This window comes from Dreissena polymorpha, chromosome 4 (assembly GCF_020536995.1).
Source record: "Dreissena polymorpha isolate Duluth1 chromosome 4, UMN_Dpol_1.0, whole genome shotgun sequence".
NCBI classification, from domain to species: Eukaryota; Metazoa; Mollusca; class Bivalvia; order Myida; family Dreissenidae; genus Dreissena; species Dreissena polymorpha.
In genome coordinates, this window is record NC_068358.1 from 42,866,655 (window position 1) to 42,891,529 (window position 24,875).

The 24,875-nt window shown below is 35.9% G+C and overlaps 2 protein-coding genes across 16 annotated transcripts in view; one reads left to right on the plus strand and one right to left on the minus strand.

Annotated features, from left to right (window-relative positions):
• LOC127879225 (focadhesin-like) overlaps window positions 1–24,875 on the minus strand; it is a 444,547-nt gene that overhangs the window by 365,661 nt on the left and 54,011 nt on the right. The window lies entirely within an intron of this gene.
• Window positions 1,757–3,688, plus strand: LOC127879250 (FMRFamide receptor-like). The gene has a single exon (XM_052426009.1). The coding sequence runs from the start codon at window positions 1,877–1,879 to the stop codon at window positions 3,146–3,148; it is 1,272 nt and encodes a 423-aa protein (XP_052281969.1). The 5' UTR covers window positions 1,757–1,876; the 3' UTR covers window positions 3,149–3,688.

The window sequence follows — 24,875 nt, forward strand, 5'->3', positions numbered from 1 at the left end:
AATCAAACGGCATCATTTTTGAACAGGTTCAAGATATTATCGGGATGAATCTTCTGACCAAGTTTCATGAAGATCGGACAGTAAATGTGGCCTCTAGAGTGTTAACAAGATTTTACTATAGCCGTATAAGGATAAATGCCCCGCCCCTTGGAAGCCATGTTTTTGAAGCAAACATAATTATTTTCGAACTCATCCAAGATATCATTGAGACCAATCTTCTGACCAAATTTCATGAAGATTGGACAATAAATGTGGCCTCTAGAGTGTTAACAAGGTTTTACTAAAGCCATATATAGCCATATAAGGAAAAATGCCCCGCCCCTGGTGGCCATGTTTTTAAAGCAACAAAAACCATTTTCAAACTCATCCAAGATATCATAGGGACAATTCTTCAGACCAAGTTTCATGATGATCGCAAAATAAATGTGACCTCTAGAGTGTTAACAAGGTCATACATTTTAATATAATTTAAAATAAAAGTTCAGAAGAACATGTGTAGAAAAACGCGAAATAAGCCAGATATTTAATTCTGAAATCGAAAATGTCTGTACAGTCAAATTCGCCAGAATGTATATCATGCATGTACGATGTGAATCTTAATTTATATGACACACGAACACTAACTCCGATCCTAATAAAAAGACAAATTCTTTGCTAATTTGTCTTTGCTGCATTTTATGAAATTCGTCTTCAATGTCTTGCCTATTTTGTGTTATTGTAACATGTATTTATCAATATATTATAATTTTACACATATAAAAATCGTATAGTCTCGCTTTAATCGTTTGACAAAAGAATGCCATATTGTACAGAATCATCAAACAATACATTTGTAAAAAACGTATTCAAAAGTTTGCTATTTTCCAGAATGTAAAACTATCATTTATAATTAATTCCACTTAATCTTCTTGTGCTTAAAAAAATATTTTAAAAAGGGAGACAACCCTGTTAATTCAACATATTTTACAAAAGCCATTTCGCAGTTACTTCCCTTGACATGCTGTTCACAAGCTGTTTTTACTATATGAATATAAGGAAAATGACCCCCCCCCCTCCAGCGGCCATGCTTTTTTAACGATCCATGGCAGCGCCCCCTGGCGGCGCCCCCTGGTAGCCATGTTTTTTCACCGATCTGGACCATTTCGAACTCGTCCGAGATATCAATGACATCAATGTTTTGACCAAGTTTCATAATGATTGGGCAAAAAATGTGACTTCTAGAGTGTTCACAAGGTTTCTCTATAGCCATATAAGGAATACTGCCCCGCCCCCTGGCGGCCATGTTTTTCGAAGGACCGGAACCATTTTTGAACTCAACCAACATATTATTGAGACAAACATTTTGAAAAAAGTACATGAAGATTGGGCATCAAATGTGACTTCTACAGTGTTCACAAGGTTTTTCTTTTTTTTGACCTAGTGACCTAGTTTTTGACCCAGCATGACCCAGTTTCTAACTCAGTCGAGATATCAAAGGGACAAATGTTCTGACCAAGTTTCATGAAGATCGGACAATAAATGTGGCCTCTAGAGTGTCCACAAGGCAAATGTTGACGGCACACGACGCACAATGCACGACGGACAAAAGGCGATCACAAAAGCTCACCATGAGCACGTTGTGCTAAGGTGAGCTAACAAAAACATACCAAGTTCATACTCATTAATAAGAGAAAAGCATTTTTTGATTAGCTTTATGACCCATAACCGCTTTTCCTTGTGTCTATTTTCAGAAGCTGAATTGCAGCAATATCATATTTATGAGGCGTAAATGCAGAAAGGAGGACATCGAGTTATCTAGCCATCCTGAGAATACTCAAGAGTTCACTGCACAGCAATCATAAATCACCTTGGCTGCAACTACTCACCGTTGGCTAAGATGGACAACGTCAGCAATATCACCAACACTACCATGAACAACAGCAACAATAGCAATGACCTATCGCTGTCCAACATAAAGTTCTTTATTGATGGTGTACTTTCAATTATTGTGATAATTTTTGGATTAATTGGAAACACGTTAACTGTGATTGTACTTAGAAACAAAGTGATGCATTCCTCAACAAACACTTTTCTGACCGGCCTGGCTATCTGGGACATGGTTGTGCTATTGGGATCATTGCTTTTGATCACTTTGCCGGAACTCTCGCAGTCTTTCAATAATAATGTGCATCCATACGTCGTGGTGTTTGTATACCCAGTCTGCCTGATTGCCCAGACAAGCACCATATGGATAACCGTGTCATTCACGGTAGAGCGGTATATCGCCGTGGGCTACCCACTTAAGGCTGCAAGTATGTGTACCGTCACTCACGCTAGGATCGCTGTAATAGTAGTGTCTGTAGCAGCTCTCCTCTACAACTTTGTACGGTGGTTTGAATACCAGGTTGACAGCACAGAGAATTTAAAAGCAATTAAGACAACTCTTTCAAACAATTCCCAGTACAACACAGTGTACTTTCTGTACACGTATACAATTGTGATGCTAGTAATACCACTTGGCTTGCTAGCTGTCCTCAACACCTTCCTTGTACTTGCCGTCAGACGATCAAGAGTGCAGCAAAAAACAATGCATGTACGACAGGCCCGTGAAAACAATGTGACACTCATGCTGATTAGCGTTGTTGTGGTGTTTATGATCTGCCAAATTCCAGCTCTTGTGTATAATATCATATACGCAATACACAATCGTAAACTGGACACTTTCCAAATAGAGATCCTGTCGTCAACAAGGAACTTTCTTGTGACATTCAACAGTGCAATAAACTTCATTCTTTACTGTGCCTTTGGACAGAAATTCCGGTGCGTTTTCATCCGCACATTCTGTTGGTGTATTCCACGAGACGTTGGTATCAATCAGTCCATGTCCACTCCAGGGATCCACATCATGACAAAACTTGACAACAAGAAATTTAAGTCCATGCTTCATAAAGGTTCCTGCACAGAAATGTCGCACACGCAGCAGACCCATCTCTCCCGTTACTCCCCGTACAGCTCTCGGACACCGTCTCCTAGGCACTCGCCACTGCCGTCGGCACGCATGCATCCAGACGGTTCCCATAACGAACTGCATCCAAACATGGAGTACACGTGTAAAAGCCATCTATTGTCTCGCAAGAGCTCAGACAGAAGTATCTCGCCTCAAAACTAGACAGACATTGGACATATTGAACTTATTTGCTGCAAAATTATTGAGTGTATTGTCACTTTTACAGGTAAAATGAATCCAAAAGGCTCTCTTAGGCAGATGCTTGACAGATAATCTGCTTTAAACTGATTGGGAGTACAATTGAAACAGGAATCTGACAAATAAACTATGAGATGCTAATCATCTATATAAGGAGTACAATTGAAACAGGAATCTGACAAATAAACTAAGAGATGCTAATCATCTATATAAGTCAAGAAAGTGCTAATGGGAAGAAGACTGTATGAACGCTGTGATGCCTGATGTATTGTTGTATTCAGAAGTGGTGTCATTTGTTCTATGATTGACTGTTAATGCTTAAAGCAAGGAAATACTTTGTGTGCTACAGACTGACTTCATTGGAGTCACTAAAATATTATCTTAAAATATCCCTTATTTACACAAATATCCATGAGCAAAATATTGCTTTTTAAATATTCAGTGTTTAGCTCTGAGTCAGTCCAGACAATAGACAAGTTTCACATTCCAAATTTAAGTGATTATGATGACACATGATTTAATCCTACAGGATGAAAGGCATGTGTAGTTCTATAGAAGTTACAACTGTTTGCAAAACTTAAGCATCATTTTTTAGTTTATTTTCTATGAATACTCACTAAATATTTTTCTGGAAAAATAAGATCAAGTTTTAATAGATAAGGGGCATCATTATATACATTAAGTGTCGCTCATGAGAAACAAAATAAATTGCTATGAATGTAAAAATCTATCACCCTGCAGCTGGTTAAAAATCTATCACCCTGCAGCTGGTTTTGTGTGGATATATTCAAAACAGTCAGTCTTGAAATCAAGAAAACAGTGATATTTGAATAAGTGTTATTTGCATTCAAATTTGGTTCCTATAGCTGAGGGACCAATTCGCAATGAAAAAAAGTATACATCTTTTCCTATGGGATCTAAAAATTCCAAATTGAAGGTTTCCAAAAAAATATTATTTCTTTAATAAGTCTCATAATTTATTTCAACTCCAATAAAGCTTTTTACATTGAATCACAGTAAATATATATCATCAACAAGATCAGTTAATGTTGATATGATAAGATGTGATTATTTTTTTTGAGAATGATTGAAAGTGGTTTGTAACATCTTATGTCATAAAACAAGTTACCTATTTAAGATAAGTTGTGTTAAAGGGATCTTTTCACGCTTTGGTAAATTGACAAAATTGAAAAAAGTTGTTTCAGATTCGCAAATTTTCGTTTTAGTTATGATATTTGTAAGGAAACAGTAATACTGAACATTTACCATGCTCTAATATAGCCATTATATGCATCTTTTGACGATTTTAAAACCTAAAAATTATAAAGCGTTGCAACACGAAACGATTGAATAATTTGGAGAGTTCTGTTTTTGTCGTTAAATTTTGTAAAACTACGAAGATTGCTTATATAAGGTATAAAATACGTCAAGAATGTGTATTCGGCGAAATAGCTCAGTATGCTAAAGCGTTTTTACTTCAGGAATCTGGCAGGACTCCAGGGGTCACTGGTTCGAAACCTGCTCCGGCCAATGTTCTTTTCCTTTTTTTTATTTTATTCTTGATTTTATACTGGTGCTTCTACGATCCAATGTTTACATTTATCAATATAAAGCCTTTAATGAATATGTTAAAAAAATGCCAAAATCTGTGAAAAGGCCCCTTTAAGCTTGTGATTGTTTTAATGAAAATGATGTTTGTGTGATTTTTATGTAGAAAGAAGGTATTCTAAGCTTTTGTTGTTTGCTTCTTTGAAAGAGAATGATACTATCATCTGACCAACCATCTAAACAGGAGTCACCTGAGAACAGCAGTCACATGCCTACAGCAGCAACTTTGACCACTTCCCTTGCCTGGTTCCTGTTCACAGGTGAAATTTAAGTGATTTCACGGGGATTTTTGTATGCATTAACCATCAGACATCTTAGAAAGCACATACATTCATTGATTGTTATGCACCGAAGAACCTGTTGCACTAAACATGGGAGGTAATTATACAGGTGCCTCTCCACTAATAGCTAGACATGAACAAGTCTAGTCTAGCCCTCATTTGATTTACAGAACATATTATTTACACTCAGACCTACCCACAACATGCAAACTGGTACTGCAGTATTAAAAGAATCAAAGCGCTGAAGGCACTGAAGATGTTCGCTATTGCATAATTTAACACGCAATTCATTTTTGAAAATCAATCGCAAGTTTGAAATGAACACACGCCATTCAACTTTATAAAGTGTGTGTCATAGCGCACGGGTCGAGTTTTGTGTGCATTTTTTATCATCCTTATTATTTCATAGAAATAACTCAGACAAAATAAAAACAACATGCTTTTTGGAAGTTCTGAAAGCATAGAAAGTATGATAAAAATGGTAATGATAACTTAATATAAAGAAAATTTGCAGTCACCATCATATTAAAGGAATATTTTTTTCTAATATCAAATGACTATCTCACCAAGAATATAAATTCATAATGAAAGTTCCGTGTACAAAACGTTTGATTTTTGACACCATATACAAATTCAAAATATACAACAATCTTCGTATCTTGTATATGGAGGAATAAAAGTATATAAACATTGCTGTTTATGCTTTACTTATTACCCGAGCAGTTCACACGGTGTCAACAACGCTAACATAAACATAGGTATAGAGCACTCATGCGCTTTTAGGCGTAGCTGTTTCAGTTTTCATCTTAGTGACTTTTACATAACGCCAACAGACACGCATGAATATTTTCGAATATTTAATAAGCTGATTCGAGATACAACCTCTGAATTTTTGCTACATCACTGCGTATGTGCTCAATTCAAAGGCTGTTGCACTGTTCAGTGTAAGGAATTCTGGACTACTCTCTGTATGCTCAAACGACACAAATTGTGGCCCTGTTACAATTACGCGTTACAATCCATCTCGCAGAATTCCACTTTCGCCTCCAAGATGAGAAAACAATCATTAGCGAAATAGTATAGTGTCACGATAAGAGAAAATCGTTTAATTATCATACCACAATGTTTGCTTTACTTGGTCAGCACGTCTGGAAATCATTCCTTAATGTGTGGATAGGCTGCCATTATTAACAAGTTTGCTATTTTCAATTCAATTTTGTATCAAAAAGCATTGTTCTTAAATGTGGCATTTTCAATTCGCAATGAGATTTGTAATGACCCTCGTCATGTGAAAATGGGTCTTATTCCATATGCGCCCATCATATAAATAGCCCACTCAGCTATCACTCCTTCTGGTAAGGAGAAACATAACATATTGAGTGATTTTAAAGCGAACAGCATCGCCTATGGCCTGACTGCGCAAAAGCACATGTTGGGTTTAACAAACGCTTGCCGAAACGCATAAGACCCATTTTCGCATGACGGCGCTATTGACGTGTGATTTAAATGTGTCGAAAGAAAACTGCGTTTAAATCAAATATAAACATACGATATATTTCGATAGTGAAGAAAGATACTCATAACAAGGCATATGAGGACACATATGAAGTGCTCTCCCGTAGTATATTTTTTATTTTACTCACACTAATGTGTGGTTTGACAATGCTAACACACATTTAATGCGGTGAATATGCAGCTTACAAGTGAAAAACACAACACAATAGTTAAACTTTATTTCAAAGTCAGCGTATACGCCGACTACATTTTTAAAAGACATTTATTGTTATAAATATATTTAATATAATATATTAGGTTGTTTTCGGTTTTAGCGATTAAAAAGCATTTTCGAGGTTGCCTATAGTATGCCTGTAGTAATTCATGAACTCATATCCAACTGTCTATGTATTGAGAACTGTGAATATAAACAAGCTTAACCTTCTACTAACCTTCTGCTATTGCATTCGTATTATTATTATAAATTGTTATATTCGGGTTTAGCAATTATGAAACTTTTTTTTGGCTATGGTATCGCTGAAGTTATTGTTTAACTTATGTTCAACGTTTTATAAATTGAGAATATAAACAAAGACCTATAGATAATATGGGTCTTTGATATAAATAAGCGTCAACTTTTTCCCGAATCTCTCATTTTACGACCTGTACTACGTCATTGAGTTGTATGCGAGAGCGTAACCTATTGCGTTGTTATAACCCGTAAACTTTCCTTTGTTTATCGACAGACGCATCTATTAATAGCCTCATATATCATGAATGCCAAAACAACCGGGAAAAAGAACCACGTGACCAAATAGGACGCAAAACGCAAATACCATGCGACTACGACTTTTATTATGTAAGAAAGCTCCGCAATTCCTTTGAAGTCGGAGCCTTGTGATTGCTATTACTTAAATAATTGACCTCTAACTGAAGTAAGCAAAGGAAACGCAGCACCTAATTGACCCATTCCTTCTATGTGCGAAGGCAGATTGAATTTTACTAATGTATGGTTTGCCTATTATAACACACATTATAATGCGGTAAATATGCGACTAACAAGTAAAAAACACTATAATTAAACTTTTGTTTTGAATAAAGTTATTTAGACAACAAAATTCCAAACCTTATTTCAAAACAGCAAGACTACATACTTTGTTTATCGCCAGCCTCAGATTTATGAATGAGCTGAGCGAAAATACTACGTCACGCACACGCAGCAGAAAGTGGACTATTTTAATCATTCATAAACAATCTCCTCCGCGACACGTACAATACGATCATTGTTTATTGATTCTTTTCTATAAAACACCGTTTGAAAATATTGAATGTAACACGATATTAATATAATGTTGCCATTTGTGAATACACATAATTGGAGAACTCAAACCTCTTGCATAAATTATACAACTCTTTCTTGCAAGGATACGCAAGCGGGTATTGGGTTAATCATACCTAGTCGTATCGACCTGAATTTCACACTAAGCACTTTAGACGGGCGCTAAAGCGCCCATCTAAAAAAGCAAGATCAAATGGAGATCATGAAACCAATGAAAGCAACTGATAATCTATTCCAACTGTTTTTACAGCGAGTATATAAATTATGAGAATATAAATATGTTCCACACAGATTAAACGCTGATGAATATAAAAGCAAATTAAAAGTTCAGAAAAAGTAGTATCAGACATTAAACAAAAGAACAATTAATTTCAATTGACCATTATATTAATGTACGCTGCACATTTTATTGTACATTCCTTGGTCACATCCATATTTGGGTTTAGGATGGTGAGAAAAGCATTTGGACTTAAAAATTGTATATACTTGCTTTCATACATTTGCTTTACCCTGACTCCATGTTTTTATTGCAGCCGTAATGGTATGGCAATCAAATATCATACTAAAACACAATGTTTTAGGCAATTTAAAATTGGATTTAGAAAAGTTAAAAAGGGGAAAATTAAGTATCCCAAACAAGAAAGTAATAATGTAAAAGCCTACAACACTATTGTGCTTGTTCAACAAACACTTCATGCTCAGGTTAGTAAATATACATGTATACATTTGTGCTGGAAGATGACAGCATATTTAGGTAACTATCAAGATCGTATCAGGTGACAGGAAGTTAATGCCATGTGACACTGAACACATTCCTACATAGTCTCAGACCAGCATCCAACCACATGCAAGGGGTAACTATAATGTGAAGTGTCTTTCATAATCAAAGTACAATGGATAAAACTGGCAATGACACAATACAGGGGGACCTCAGTGTACCAAATATATGGCATCAAAATAGAAGAAACTATTTGAATCAATAATTTCAAATATTTTATCCCTTGGCATTAAATCAATTTTAAATGATTTTGTACATACATATTATACAGCAATTGTATTATGTCACTTAGTTTAAACCTATTTATTTTAGCTCGATTGCATCGAAAGCCTATATAAATGCTCTCGAGTCCGTTTCCTGGGCCTAAAACCAGTACTTGGTGTCTTTGGGGGAGATCTAAAGAACGCTCCCACGGTGGGGATCGAACCCGTAACCTCCTGGTCGCTAGGCGGACACCATATCCATTACACCGCGACCTTATTATGTCACTTAATTGTGAACAATTACAATATTTTAAAGTTTTATCATTATAACCCTGACAGATAACACTTATAAACAACGCCCATTTCGAAAAGTATTACGCCCCTGAGTAAAGCCAACTTTGAACTATATTTTGTAGGAATGTTCTTAAAAAGTAAACAAAACAAAAACAACTGAGGTGATTGTTTAGAAAAGGGTTTATGAATGAGGGATGATTTAAACAGTTTCAAAGAGGAACCACGCCAAAAGTATTATCAGATAACACACATCATATATATAGTACATAAAATATAAGAAATCGCCATTGTTAAACAATCTGACAAGTCCGATATTATTGGACCAGGCTTGTGAAAAGGCATAGCAAACCTTACCTTTTCTTAGACCGCATCAGACTTGTCTAATATCACATGTCATCAAAAGTTACAAACCATATTTTCTCTATATATCGTCGCTGTCGTTCTCAAACCTCATAGCTACAAAATGCCAACTTTTCAGGAGAGAGAAAAACCCGTCTCAATTTTTTTTATAGGAAACCTCGTAGTTGCAAATTTTTTTTTTTATAAAAACGTTTTTGTCAAATTTGTCCAAACGAAACGACATACCTATAGGTGAAATAGCTCGCTACGACTTTTCGCCAGGAAAAAAGCCAACAATCATTCTACAACATTTCGTAACGTCACTTGGCTTTTTCAAGGGCTCTGATTGGTGTAGAGCTACGAGATATAGCACAAAACACACGCCAGACTTCATATATTCGGAAAAGACGAAAAAAATATTTTGAAAATTTTGGAGCTACGAGGTTTGAGAACGACAGCGACGATATGTAACATGTTTACAGTTTCTTCGCGGTATATATAATGGCAACAAACATGGCTAACATGCAGATTTGTCTTGGGGCTTTCCTTAGCCATTTGATTAGATACACTATTTCCTCAATTTAAACTGGAAATAATGCATATATACACTATTGATGATTCATAATTATTTGCTATTGGAATTATTTACTTAAAATCATTTTACAAGCCGATTGTGTGTGTCCTGTGTGAATTAGATGGCTACGATAACTTGGGAGACTAGGGTCACCTCGGATGTCTTGTGTGACTTAGGTGTTTTGAGTGACTTGGGTCACCTCAGGTGTATTGAGTGACTTGGGTAACCTCAGGTGTCTTTAGCAACTTAGGTTCCTTGGGTCACTTGGGTTACTTACACCTATATCAAAGTGTCTGCACAATATAAGCATTATGTGAGGAGGACTATGGATCAGAGTAGTACAAGCAATAATAATTATCTTGAACCACTCTGAGGCTGACCCAGGAGACCAGACCTGTGCACCAACTTATAGTACCAAAGGAAACCAGTGACCCAGGCAAAGGTATGAGTCTCTTAAAGCTAGCCTGCAAGTTATGGCTAATAGGCAAAATATCTAGGGTCACTTCCACTCAAAAGGCATCCAAAGTCCTAAATATTTCCAATAGTTTATGGTCTTTAATTGCTGCATTGGAATAAACATCTGGTCTGAACGCCATTATTAGATCATCAAATTATAAACATGAAAATACAATGATCAATCTAAAATTACCACAACATTTGCGAAAACTAACCAAAAAGTTAAAGACTTGCAAACCGAACCGTACTTTGGTTTTTAATGTAAACACTTTGAATGAACTCAAAGAATAATGAACATTACCAGCGGAAATCATCACATATTTAAGCTGTGTAATGTGAAAATGGGTCTTATGCCATATGCGGCTACCATCCCTGATTACCCTGTCTGCTATAACATCACCGAAGGCTTAATGATCTCATGAGTGGCCTGGGTACCTAATGACATACCCATTTTTACATGATGCAGCTTATTTCATCTGCATATGTCTGATTCCCTATTAGATTGTATGACATCACCTGATCCTGTCACTCTCTGACAAAAATACTGTGTAATGTAATTCAAAATATGAGAACCAATTTGTTTTGTTTTTATATGCATCTGACACAAAACTGTGAGCAGTTAACTTGTTAGTTTGACCAGACTTCTTCACATTATGACCTCCATTCTCTCTGAATAGCTAATCAGTATCATCAAGCAAAGCCTGTCTATCAGTCAATTATGCAAATATATGAAAGGCTGAGTCTGAAACTATTATTTGAGATCAGCAAGCTCAACACTATATAAGCTTCTTTAACCATGTCTCATTACTATGCTGAACGCTGACCTGACTACAGACCACACAGACTATGTTATTTTGAGCAATTATTTTACTAGCCTCATTAACACAGAACCTTTTTTTAATTTTCAGTATCATGCACAAGATCATAACAATGTCCAACCTCATCATGTGACTTTGTACTGGTATATCTACATCTTATCAGAAATCAGACATATGGTTTCTTGATTGCATGGCTCATGGCTGTCTGTAGTACATAAATAATTTAATATTGGTCCGTTTCCAGATCTTATCATCATAATGGAAAGTTCTAATTGATGGCGTTTGAATACTTCATCAGGCATTCTTTTGAATAAATAATATAAATTCCCAGTCCTTTCATGCTTGCTTTCATCGATGATTGCTAAAACTTGTTCCTTTAATCAAGATATTTACATGTGTTTTATTAATTATATTCACAAAAAAGGTGTACTTCTGTAAGTGATGAAGGGCAAATACTATAAGTCACTACGTCAAATAATAGAAAAATAAAAGTACTTTAACTGACAGAATCTCTTCAAGTTCAAAGAATGAGAAAAGAAATAACCATCAATTTATTGGACTTCAAGGCAGATACCTTCCTTAAGATCTTCAGTTTTGTAGGTAATGTAGGAAATTTCAATTTAAGTATACATAGATAATGGATGATGGCAACAATTAATTAAGCGGGGGAAGTAACTGTCTAAAACATATCAAGAAGAAGTTCATGAAGAAGCATTTTACGTGTGTGCCGTATAATAAAGATTATTTTTCGGCGTTAGCTGTATACGCCAGCTTTTCACCTTAGCCTGACCTTTGTTAGCGTCCAATAGAATTCATATAAAACTTCCCGCGGCCAAGTACAGATGAATACACTTCATTGACTGCATTGGCTGATTTGATAATACCACTAGAACATTGAAAACATGTCCGCGTCTTTGTAACACTGTTTTACTGCGTGTTCAGCATGAAACAGTTTTATCTCTAATAAAAAGGCTTAATAGATAGAACACTTTTACACTCAATCTCGACATCAATACAGTTTGTGCGTGCACCTTTTATTTTCAGAGGATTTTCAACGCGAGAACGTTGTGTACTTAAACGCCATGTTCTCATATTTAGTACTGACTTCCATATTCCTGTCAACATGTTATATGTAAAAGTATAAAGAGCAGTGGAAGCGATGCCTCACTTTAATGTATTGCATTTCAACCCACGAGGTATAAGGGGTCAGTTCGCGGTTTGAATGTCAGAGTTTATATACAGGTCAGACCTTATGTGCTGTTCGGAGTTCGCGGTCAGTAACATAATAGTTATATAATAAAAACGCTATAGCGTGAACTAGGTGAACTGGAATTTTCTTTACCACCAGAAAGATGTGAAATGAAGATATCCAGCGATATTATTTTATGGCATGTCAATAATAGATTCTTAATGTGTTTTTAACAATACCATGATAAATATTATTTTTAATTAATTAACAAGAATTATTCCATCATATTTACAAATGTATTATTGCAGCATATTGACTAATGTATTAAGTATGAGCGCGATGATTCTCGATACTGTTAATAATCGAATCAAATACACGTAGCAATGCCCGATAAACCACTCAAACAGGTTTGTTCGAAGAACGCGCGTATACATATTTAAAATATGTACGGAGACTTCGCGTGTGGCCGGTTGACTTTGGTTTTCTGTTTTGTATCTATAGGTTTATGACCAGCAATATGTAATAATGTAAAATAAGCCGCGAAAACTCCGCGTAACATCCCGTACTGCGTTTGATGCAGCTAAAAACTGCACAGAAAAAGATATAAGCTATCCTTGATCTCATTCATTTAAATCTTTACCTTCCATAAACTCCAACCACAATCAACGCCGTATATCTTTTTTAAAGATATTTCTTGTTTAAATTGAATAGTTTTCAAATTTTAATCAGGTTTTCTTGTTAATGATTTAAAGGACAAAACAAGTCATGGTTGAATGGATAATTATGATGATCATGATGATAACTTTGAAGATGAACATAACAAGAGCACAGAATAACGGGTGCCAACGCTCCGCTGCGGGTGCAGTTTTGAATAAATGAAAGCTTTCATAATTTTTTTTTTTTTTTAGAGGTCACAGTGACCTTGACCTTTGACCTACTGACCCCAAAATGGGTGTGGCATATAGATCTCATCAAGGTGCATGTACATATCAAGTTTCAAAGTTGTAGGTGGGAGCCATTTAATTTTAGAGCCATTGTTCAAAAGGTTAACAAATGTAAAGGTTTTAGCACGACCAGCTGGCTATGACAATACCCTGGGCTTTCACAGAGCTGAGCTAATAATCAAAGCGCTGAAGGCACTGAATTTGTTCGCTGTTCTATAATCTTCGACGCAACTCAGTTTTCAAAATTATGTTATAGCTTTTTATATCGCAAGTTTGAAATGACCACAACCCATTCAAATTTATAAAGAGTGTGTCTTAAAGCACAGGACTGGTGAAGATGTGTTGTTGTTTTTCAAATCATTAATAAAAAAGATAATTCAAGCTTCATTTTAGGAAAACAGGGCTTAATGCATATGCATTAATTGTCATCCCAGTACCAGAAACTCTCTTTAAACAAAAAACAGATAGTGTAGTCCTTAATTAGCCTGTGCACAGGCTAATCAGTGTGCACAGGCTAATCTTATTTGACATGCATTAAGCCCTGTTTTCCCTGAAAGCAGCGAATTTGTACAGATTTCAATGATAAACACTAGACTGGCCAACATTGTCTTACAAGCTACTAAATACTTTTGAATACATACACACTATGTAGTGTACCAGTGGGAACTATAAACAGGCAGATGCGGTGGTTAGAGCAGACGCTCCTAGCATTCGTCATCTGCTTAATTTTACTGTAGTTATCCATACAGGCACGTGGTTCCCCGTGTACTTAACGCAGGCTGACTTGCAAAATTGCCTCTACATCATTTGTGAGGTAACGCTTGCAAATAATAACAAGAGCACAGCATAACAGGTGCCACGCTCTGCTATGGGTACAGTTTTGAATACATGAAAGCTTCTCAGAATTTTTCTTTTTTTAGAGGTCACAGTCACCTTGACCTTTGACCTAGTGACCCCAAAATGGATGTGGCGTGTAGAACTCATCAAGGTGCATCTACATATGAAGTTTCAAAGTTGTAGGTGGAAGCACTTTGATTTTAGAGCCAATCTAAAGGTTTTAGCACGAAGCGGACGGCAGACGGCGGATGGCGGACAACGAGCTGGCTATGACAAGTTTCTATGGCTATGAATGATGACAAGTTTCATATTAGGCAGAGGGGAGGGGGGGGTATCATTATCTTATCATGATATTATAAAGGTGATGACAACTTTAAAACTCTGTCAATCATGATGAAAATGATCAAAATGATGAAGAATGTAGTGATGATGATGATAATGAGAACTGAATGATAATGATGTTAGGATTGTTGTTGATGATGCACAGGCTGTCTATTTATACAGTAGCAACAAGGATTTACTCTGTAATTTGATGGACAATTTTGTTCTTTGGCCAATAAGTAACGTGATTGGTCATTGCCGGCTCAGGTACTACTTACATGTACCCCAGGTACTCTTAAGTATACTTACATTTACCTCGGGTACGTTAAATATACTTAAACGTACCCGGTCAATACAAGACTGAATGGAGTTGTATTCCTGCCCAAAATCCCATGTCATAAATCGCTCAACCAATAACCGTAAAACAAAATTGTTTATCTTAAACAAACTTCTCTTTTTAAAAAACTGCACCAACATGCTTTTTGAGTATGAGTTTTGATAATATAGAGGCCATTTAACAGAACATTTACATAAATATGAACAGAAATAAATAAATAAAAAAATATCCGAAAACGACCGACTTAGCGTTGAAATTGCAGGGTACATTTTAGTATATTTAACGTAACGGTGTACATGTAAGTATTCTTAAGAGTACCTGGGTCACATGTAAGTAGTACCTGAGCAGACAATGACCTATCGAGCATTAGTATCTGCGTAAGGGCTTATGCACAATGGCTTTTACACAAAAAAAAATCTTATTTCTTTTCTGTCAGACTATTAATTTTGTCTTAGGGTGCTGTTGGGAGGACATTTTATGGTTGAATCCCCACTCAAGCGCAAACTGGCAAACTCACTAAACCCAGATCCAAGACCTTTGTGATAAGTTTATCATGGACCATTCTGTCAAGCTCATTTTAGACTTGGAATTTTACTGCTTCTAGTATGGAAAATAACATCCTCCTAAACATGCACTTCTCCTGACATATTTACCCTGAAATCAATCATGTCCTTTAAGGGTGATTCCTTTAGTTTAACAGGTGGATTTCTCTGTTGGGCTTGATACCAGACAGTGGACACATTGCAAACCAATGTATGGGGTTGTGTGGCTGAAAATGACTGGAATAATCAGTTTGGCAGCATCCTAGTGTAACAGTTAGTGTTAGAAGTTCACTTTTGATAAGAAGGGTCTCCCATGGGTGACTGTTGATATTATTAAGTTTTTCAAGTTGAGATTTTTACAAAGTATTTGTGGGAGCAGTGGTCTAATGGTAAGACGCTGGCTTAGGGATTGAGAGGTCCCGGGTTCTAATCCCGCCCTGACCGCTGGAATTTCCTTGAGCAAGAAATTTATCCCACAACTGCTCCTCTCCACCCAGGTGTATAAATGGGTACCTGTGAGGGAAATAAGTCAATGTGCCGTGGCTGCATACTGAGCCAAGATGTTAACGGACAACTTATGACCCAGTGATCAGGGAAAAACTGTAAAGCGCCTTTGAACGCACATCTCGAGTATGAAAAGGGCGCTATATAAATGTGGTATAAAAAAATAAAAGTATTGTAAGTATTGGCATTTAATCCTGTATAAACCTTAATTTTACAAAAAGTGTTTGTGGGCTAACTAATTAGTTTGCTTAGCACCGTCTGTCAAATTATAATATGAAAGTATTACTTTTTAAAGAGTTACCTACACTGTAACTCCAATATAATACGGATGACGGGGTCCGAGCCACTTGACAGCGTTATAAACTGACAGCGTTATAAGTTTTGAACTCATTTATTGCAGGGTGCTAAAAAACAGGCCTAGTATAGCCTATAGTATAGGTCCTGTTAATTGCCATGCTGTGTTGTCATTCCTTAATACATGAATATAAACCGAATCATATCAATAACAGTGTACATACCGCTTTTTTAATGTGCACATTTATCCCATAATCCAATAAAATTACAACATCATTTACAAACAAGAGGGCCATGATGGCCCTGAATCGCTCACCTGACTAACCTTGCTACATCAACTTAAATTCTATCAGACCCATATAAAATCCAAAGCCAGATTTCATCAATTAATACATTCTGACAAAATTTCATTAAGAAGTGATGAAAACTGTGACCTCTTTCATCTACACATCTATACTAGAATTGGCCCGGTGACCTAATTTTTGACCCCAGATGACCCATATACGATCCAAAATCAGATATTATCAAGATAAACATATTGACCATATTTCATTAAGATCAGATGAAAACTATGACCTCTATTGTCTACACAAGGTTTTCTATGATTTGATCTGGTGACCGAGTTTCTGACCCCAAGTGACCCAAATACAATCCCAATTCAGATTTCATCAAGATAAACATTCTGACAAAATTTCATAAAGATCTGATGGAAACTGTGACCTCTATTGTCTACACAATGTTTTTTTATTATTTGACCAAGTGACCTAGTTTATGACCCTAGATGACCCAAATTCGATCCTAACCCAGATTTTAACAAGACAAACATTCTGACTATATTTCAAAGATCTGATGAAAACTGTGACCTCTATTGTCTACACAAGTTTTTTCTATGATTTTGCCTAGTGACCTAGTTTTTGACCCAAGATGACCCAAATACAATCCCAACCCAGATTTCATCAAGATAAACATTCTGACCAAATTTTGGATGAAAACTGTGACCTCTACTGTCTACAAAAACAAATTGTTGACGGACAGACGCATGCACGCACGCACACGACGGACGCCGGACATCGCACAATCAGATAAGCTCACTGTGTCACTTCGTGACAGGAGAGCTAAAAAATAATCTTGAACATTTATGACGATAAATATATTTAAGAATTTCATATACACAACCACATGCATCACCATTTTTCAGAAGTGTAAAGAGTACAGTGCATTATGGGACAGAGCTTTCATTGGACAAGCGAACTAAAATTTAGATTGAATGCAATATGCTACATGTACAAAGAAATGTATTATTGCGTCATACGCAGTCATGTAAAAAAATGCTTCTCTGGGATTTTCTGATACCGGGCAAAAATGAAAATGAATCTCTGTTAACAATTACACTGCATTAGCATGTAATAAATCGTCTTGATTATTTAATTAATTTCTCGTACACGTTCTGAAAAATGAAATGCCTTAATACGTAAATAATCATAAAATATCAGGAAACTTGTTTTATACTGTGCGCAGTATATTTAACAGCTGCTCATTTAATATAGAAAAACTGCAATCATATCAAAGTAAGAATGTTTTAATTATTTTGAATAACTGTAATTAGATAATTATTTGGCTTGCACTTACGTTATTGAAATTAGCACACCGAATCTCTCTGATAGGGAATGTAATAAACACTGACACGCAAATTTTTAATACCATTATTGACATTACACAACAGATTAAGACCAATTAGCTGCTGGTTTAGTTTAACCTCTAAATGATAAAAATCGGTTAAACCGACGGTTGAATAAAGCAATAAAGATGTGATAGTGGCCATCTTTGAATTTTCTGAAAATATATGAAGTTGCAAAATATGGATTTGAATCAGAAATGGAAGGTTGGAGAAAAAACAGGATACAAGCAACCCCCGCGTAATATTGGACACAGCGTTATAACGGAGCGCGTTATATTGGAGTTACAGTGTATATTCTGTCATTCATGAGTTTTTTCACAAATTGTCTTGTTGTTGCAACAAAAGATGATTTTGGCACAGATCATTTCGTTTGCTTCTGCGTAACTACAATCGATAGCTTTGGGTGTAAGCCTGTTTACGAATTTGTCCCTGCTTTAAAGCCCCTGAACGTTGATTGTTGAATAAATATCTCACAATTATCTGCTTAAGCTTCAGGGCTGCACATGGATTTAAACAAGAGATGTGTTTGTCAGAAACACAATGCCCCCTATTGCGCCGCTTTGAAATAAAATTTAAATATATCATTTGGCAGGTTTAGAAATTATCTCCCTTTTAAAGCTTATTTCTTTCTTTGGATTGTATTTTTTTACTTTTGACCTTGAAAGATGACCTTGTGCTTTACCTTTCAACACTCAAAATGTGCACCTTCATGAGATACACATGAATGACAAATATCAAGTTGCTATCTTCAAAAAAGCAAAAGTTATGGCCAATGTTAAAGTTTTCAGACGGACGGACGGACAGACTGATGGACAGCTCAACTGCTATATGCTACCCTACCAGGGGCATAAAAACTCATAGATCTTTAGGTTTTTTAGTGTGTGTCGCTTATGTCATTCTACTTGTAATAAATATCACAACCTCAGTCTCATATCCATAGTAACACACATTCTTCTTCACTTCTCAATTTGAAATTTCCTTTGAAAATTATTATTAACACTGTGTGCAGTTTCTATGTTTCCAAATCTTATGGTAATCCATGATTTATTTATAATTGGTTATTTTGTGAATTAAGCGTCTTTTCTGACACCATATTGTGTTATGAAATTGTAGGTACACGTGTAATAACTTGTGATAATTAAAATCAATCCAGCACAAACATATTGTTTTTTTGAATTTTTTTTACCACTGAGCATAAAGTTTTTATACCAATGGGCAATCTGATTATACCAATTTGTAACAAGAACTATGATAAAGTATGATGATGATGATGATCACTGTCTATCATCACCACAGGAAATAGATGGCCAGCAAAGCGAAAGTAAACATCACGCAAGAGGTAGTGCTGATCGTGAAAAGAATAAGTTGTACCATTTTCATCGCAAATGTTTTCCAAAAACTGTGTGACAAATTAATAGTGGACATATCAAACTTCTATCGTAAGCAGTTGGATATCTTTATTAATACATTCAAGTGTTGAAATAAATCAATCATCTGGTACCGAAAGTTAAGTTCATTGGGACATCTTTTTTCCTTTTGTCCGTGGAAAGAATACTAATTTTGACGAATTTTTCAATGGTGTGCAAATAGAATTATAACAAGAGCTGTCAGAGGACAGCGCCCTCGACTATTCAAGTGCTTGACAGTATAACGTAAGCCAACATGGAGAGGGTGTGGGGTTTAATGTGGGTGTGTGATCATTCAATAATGATCTTTCAAAAATAAGAAAAAAAAAAAAATGGGGGGGGGAGGGTTGGGATGGGGGTTCTGAGATGGGGCGTGGGGGATGGTTTGGGTGGAGTGCATTGTGGTATGTCAGGTAAGTGTTGTTTTGTCAAAGTATGAATCAAATGTGATCATAAATAAAGGAGTCATGGCAATGTAAGCAAAATTTATTAATTTGACCTTGACAGTCAAGGTCATTCAAAGGTCAAGGTCAAATTAAACTTGCCAGGTACAGTACCATCATGATAATAAAAAAGTATTTGAAGTTTGAAAGCAATAGCCTTGATACTTTAGAAGTAAAGTGGATGTAAACACAAAATTTAACAAAATATTCAAAGTTACTAAGACAAAAAAGGGCCATAGTTCCGTTAAAAAGCCAACCAGAGTTATGCAACCTGCCCTGTACAGTCCCCTTACAATAGTTAGCGAGTTTTCCAAGTCTGGAAGCAATAGCTATAATACTTCAGGAGTAAAATGGACCAAAACACAAAACTTAACCAAATGTTCAATTATCTAAGTATAAAAGGGACCATAATTCTGTAAAAATGCTTGATACAGTTGTCTGCTTTTGTTTATAGATTGGGATCATGTTGGTAAAGAAGTATGCAAAATATGAAAGAAATATGTCAAAGGACATAGGAAATATTTGGGGTAGAACGCAAACTTTAACATTTGCACGCTAACGCTAACGGGAACGGGAACGCCGACGCCGGGGTGAGTAGGATAGCTCCACTATATATATTTCATATATAATAGTCGAGCTAAAAACTATCAGGTTTTTCAAGATTCAGCTCAAAAATCTAGTTAGTATGAAAATGTTTGGGTTATATAAACTTCTTTGTGTACGGTGAATAGAACCTGATGTGTAAGGGGTATAGCAAAATAAAGTTAAATTATGTACAGCGAATAGTTTTGAGTTTGTAATGGAAAATAAATGAAAATTTCACTAATATGTGACCATTTTGGTATAAAACAAATAAATACAATTATATTCTTAACGATGCGCCTGTTTATGGCCAAAGAAAACGTCTGATGCATTGTTAATATTTTACAAAATGTTTTGAATTACCGGCACCTGCTACATCGATCGACCATTGTTCAGTCCTTATTTTAGTTTAATACAATACTAGTGTATTTTATCTTAGTTATGTTTTACAATCAAGATGAAATATTTACTAACAAGTGGATTCCAATCAGGATTTTATATACAACTCGTGTAATTATTGGAACTCGGCTGACTTTCTGTTCACAGCGTTGTAGCGTTACACCGCAAACGAACATGGCGTCGCCATTGTTTAAATTTCAGCACATGTGCTGTGTTTGCGTATTAATGCAGGGAGCAAAAACAAAGTTAACAAGGGACAAAATTGTCACAAAACCAGGTTTTCATTGTGAAAAAAAATCTGAAAAAGGGAGACAACTCAAACTGAACTTTTGAAATGAACAAAGAAAATTAACCCTCTTTGTAAGTTTGTTTTAAAATAAATCTATTTTTAGTCGTGGCGACCTTGACATTGGAGATATGCACATGATTTTTTTTTTTTGACCTTTGACCATGAAAGATGACCTTGACCTTTCACCACTAAAGATGTGCAGCTTCATAAGATACACATGCATGGCAAATATCAAGTTGCTATCTTCAATATTGCAAAAGTTATGAGCAACGTTAAAGTTTTCGGACGGACACACGGACGGACGGACGGACGGTCAAAATTTGTGTGCGTATGGAAAGGCGTTGTCCATATACACATGCATACCAAATATGAAGGTTATATCTCAAGGGACATAGAAGTTAAGAGCATTTTTCGAAACCTAAACGCAGATTTTGAAACCTAAACGCAGACCCCTACTTCAAGGTCAAGGTCACAGGGGTCAAAATTGTTGTGCGTATGGAAAGGCCTTGTCCATATACACATGCATACCAAATATGAAGGTTATATCTCAAGGGACATTTATGGCCATTTTTTACCTTTGAACTCAAAGTGTGACCTTGACCTTGGAGATATCGACGTAATTATTTCGCGCGACACACCGTCCAATGATGGTGAACAAATGTGCCAAATGATTTTAAAATCTGACAATGAACGACATAGTTATGGCTCGGACAAGCTCATTTATGGCCATTTTTGACCTTTGAACTCAAAGTGTGACCTTGACCTTGGAGATATCGACATAATTATTTCGCGCGACACACCGTCCAATGATGGTGAACAAATGTGCCAAATGATTTTAAAATCTGACAATGAACGACATAGTTATTGCCCGGACAAGCTTGTTCCGCCCGCCCGCCAGCCCGCCAGCCAGCCCGCCAGCCCGCCAGCCCGCCAGCCAGCCAGCCAGCCAGCCAGCCCGCCCGCATTCGCCAATCTAATAACCAGTTTTTTCCTTCGGAAAACCTGGTTAAAAATTAAGATTTATACATCATTAAAAAGGGCAAAGACCCAACTTTAAGAATATATATCTATCTTGAAAACATATTTTCTTAAAATCATTTTAATTTGCGACAATTTTGGGGCCTATTTTCTCTGTCATCAGTTAAGATAGCTCAATGATTCAAGTATATTTTTGTAGACAAATCAAATACGAGTCTAAACATGTACAAATCATTAATATTCATGAAAGTTATGTGACCCAGAAAAATGGAATAAACAAGTATGTGTCAAAAAATGCGTCTAAAAATGAAAAGATAGCGATCTTTAAGATTAATAAGATAAGCTGACTTAACTTCTGTTTGTGCAAGGCATCATCAAATCATTATGGTTACTTTATTGAATCTATATTCATTGGAAAGCAAATTTAATGCTTATTAATGTCTATATAATTTCATTAAGATTCAAAATCTAATAACGAAAAAGTTAATTTATTTTCTGGGATGACCTATCAATTATTGGAAATTCCCCACTGACCAGCTGATAAGCATCTTGTCTGCTGGGGTTGCTAACCATATTCAAAATTCCGTTTGCAGTGGCAAATACTTCATACTTGCTTCTCCTCTTTAGCGTAACTCTACATTGTATATGTAGATAGATTCTATTTTAAAAAGCGAAACATGTGTAAAGTGTTCCCGCAGTGTATGTTTGGATCATAAATCAGAACGAGTTTTCGCCTGAAAATGGTATTTGCAACCACTAAAAAAATAGTTGACTGCATAGGCATGGTAAAATGGGTTAAACATTCAAATGAATTAACATTCAAGGGAAAGTTTTCTCTATACTATTCATTTGATTATAATCAGTTATCAGACTAGTGTTAAAATGCCCATACGCTGCAACTATTCGCCGTACATGACTTTAACTACCGTATTCACCGTACACGACTTTTGAAATAAACAACTATTAGCCCTACACTACAGTTATTTTATTTTAATAGATTTCCAGGAACAATAATTAAACCAAGACCATAAATAGCGTTAAGATGTTATATATTGCCAATAAGAAAAGGAAATCAACTCATACACAATGACAAACCATGTAATCATAAAAGAAAAGCTGTTTCTTCGATAAGCACCAATTTCAAACCGTTACCAAGCAGTCATAAATTTGGGTAAATAACACTTCATCAATACGAATTGCAATATAGATACACATTTTTAAACATATTAATCTTTCTGTAAGATGCCTAATGCACACTGGTTATCCAGGAGCGAGTATTTATTAGATATTTTAGGTAAATACTCACTGCTCTCCATGGTTGGTTTGTTTACTTTCGCTTCGCTGGTCATCTATTTCCGGTGGTGATGATAGACAGTGATGATGATGATAATGATGATGATGATGATGATGGTGGTGATGATGATGGTGCTGCTGCTGCTGATAATGATGATGATGATAAGGAGGAAAACAAGATGGAGAGGGATGATGATGAAGATCTGCTACTAAAGTATGTATATTCCTGAGAAGCTGTATGATGTTGGTAAACATTGCCTGGCACACTGTCCCCTGGGCCTGACACCAGGATCAGCTATCACCATGGCCATCTGATAATTACAGATTGGGAGACACAAACACCTTCCCTTGGGACGCTACAGTCAGTAATAGCTTGATTGTTTTAGCTCCAGTAACACCCACTTCACAGAAATTGTCTAAAAGCCATGTATCAAAATTTGTAGGCAAAAACAAAACAACAACAAAACATGTTTAGTTCAGATCACACAACATTTTTACAAACATGCAACCGATACCTTGTGAGTCGTGTAATACCATAGGGGACAGTGCTGTGTATTTTGGCATGAACTAACATAGGGTAAGGAAATTGGAAAAATTTAAATTTTCAAAGTCAAATTCGAAACAACTGTGTATTAACATTGATTACAAAGGTATTGGCCTACATGTAGAAAAATTCCTGACAAATTTTCTTAAAAAATGAGCGAAATGTGGCTCCCTGCAGTAGAAGATCAGGCAAAATGGGCCATGCTCAGGCATTTAGGGGAGTAAAACTGCTTTAATTTTCAAGCCACTACAATAATTAAAGGATTTATACAAACTTTCATATGTCTGCCATAACCTCTCAGCAGGGTTTATCCAGAAAACTATTTATTGTGGAGAAATTTGCGTTTTTAATGACCATGTTGCGAAAACATGGAAACCATCTGGGGAAGACCAGGAAACCTTACGTGGGCAGTGATTTTATAATTCTTTTTCTTGACAAAAAACCTAATTTTCAGCCATTTTTTTTAATTTCTTTGCTTTGTAGAGGCCTATAGTAAGTGTATGTGGGCACATATGCATACAAATGTACTTTTAATGCTTTTTAATACATTCTATGATATTCTTTGCCTTTCATCCAACATTATTTCAGAAACTTGAATCCTTTGTCTGATATATTATGTGGTTATTCAATGTCCACTTTAGATATGTAAAGCTGATAGTTTTATCTTAATAACTAACTCGTTTGCCAGTTTGAGCTAAAATTACATTGTATCACAATGCTAGTGTTGCCCCCCCCCCACATTCTTATACCGCCACAAACTCTGTTTGGGGGCTATATAGGAATCAGTTTGTCCCGACCGTCCCTGTCCCAGTATGATACGTCCGATTGTTATGTTACTTAAATACCCTAAACAGTAAAATCACAGAAAACATAAGGCAATCTAAACAAAATTAAGCGCAAGTTTAGCGACGTCATTTCAAATGAGTT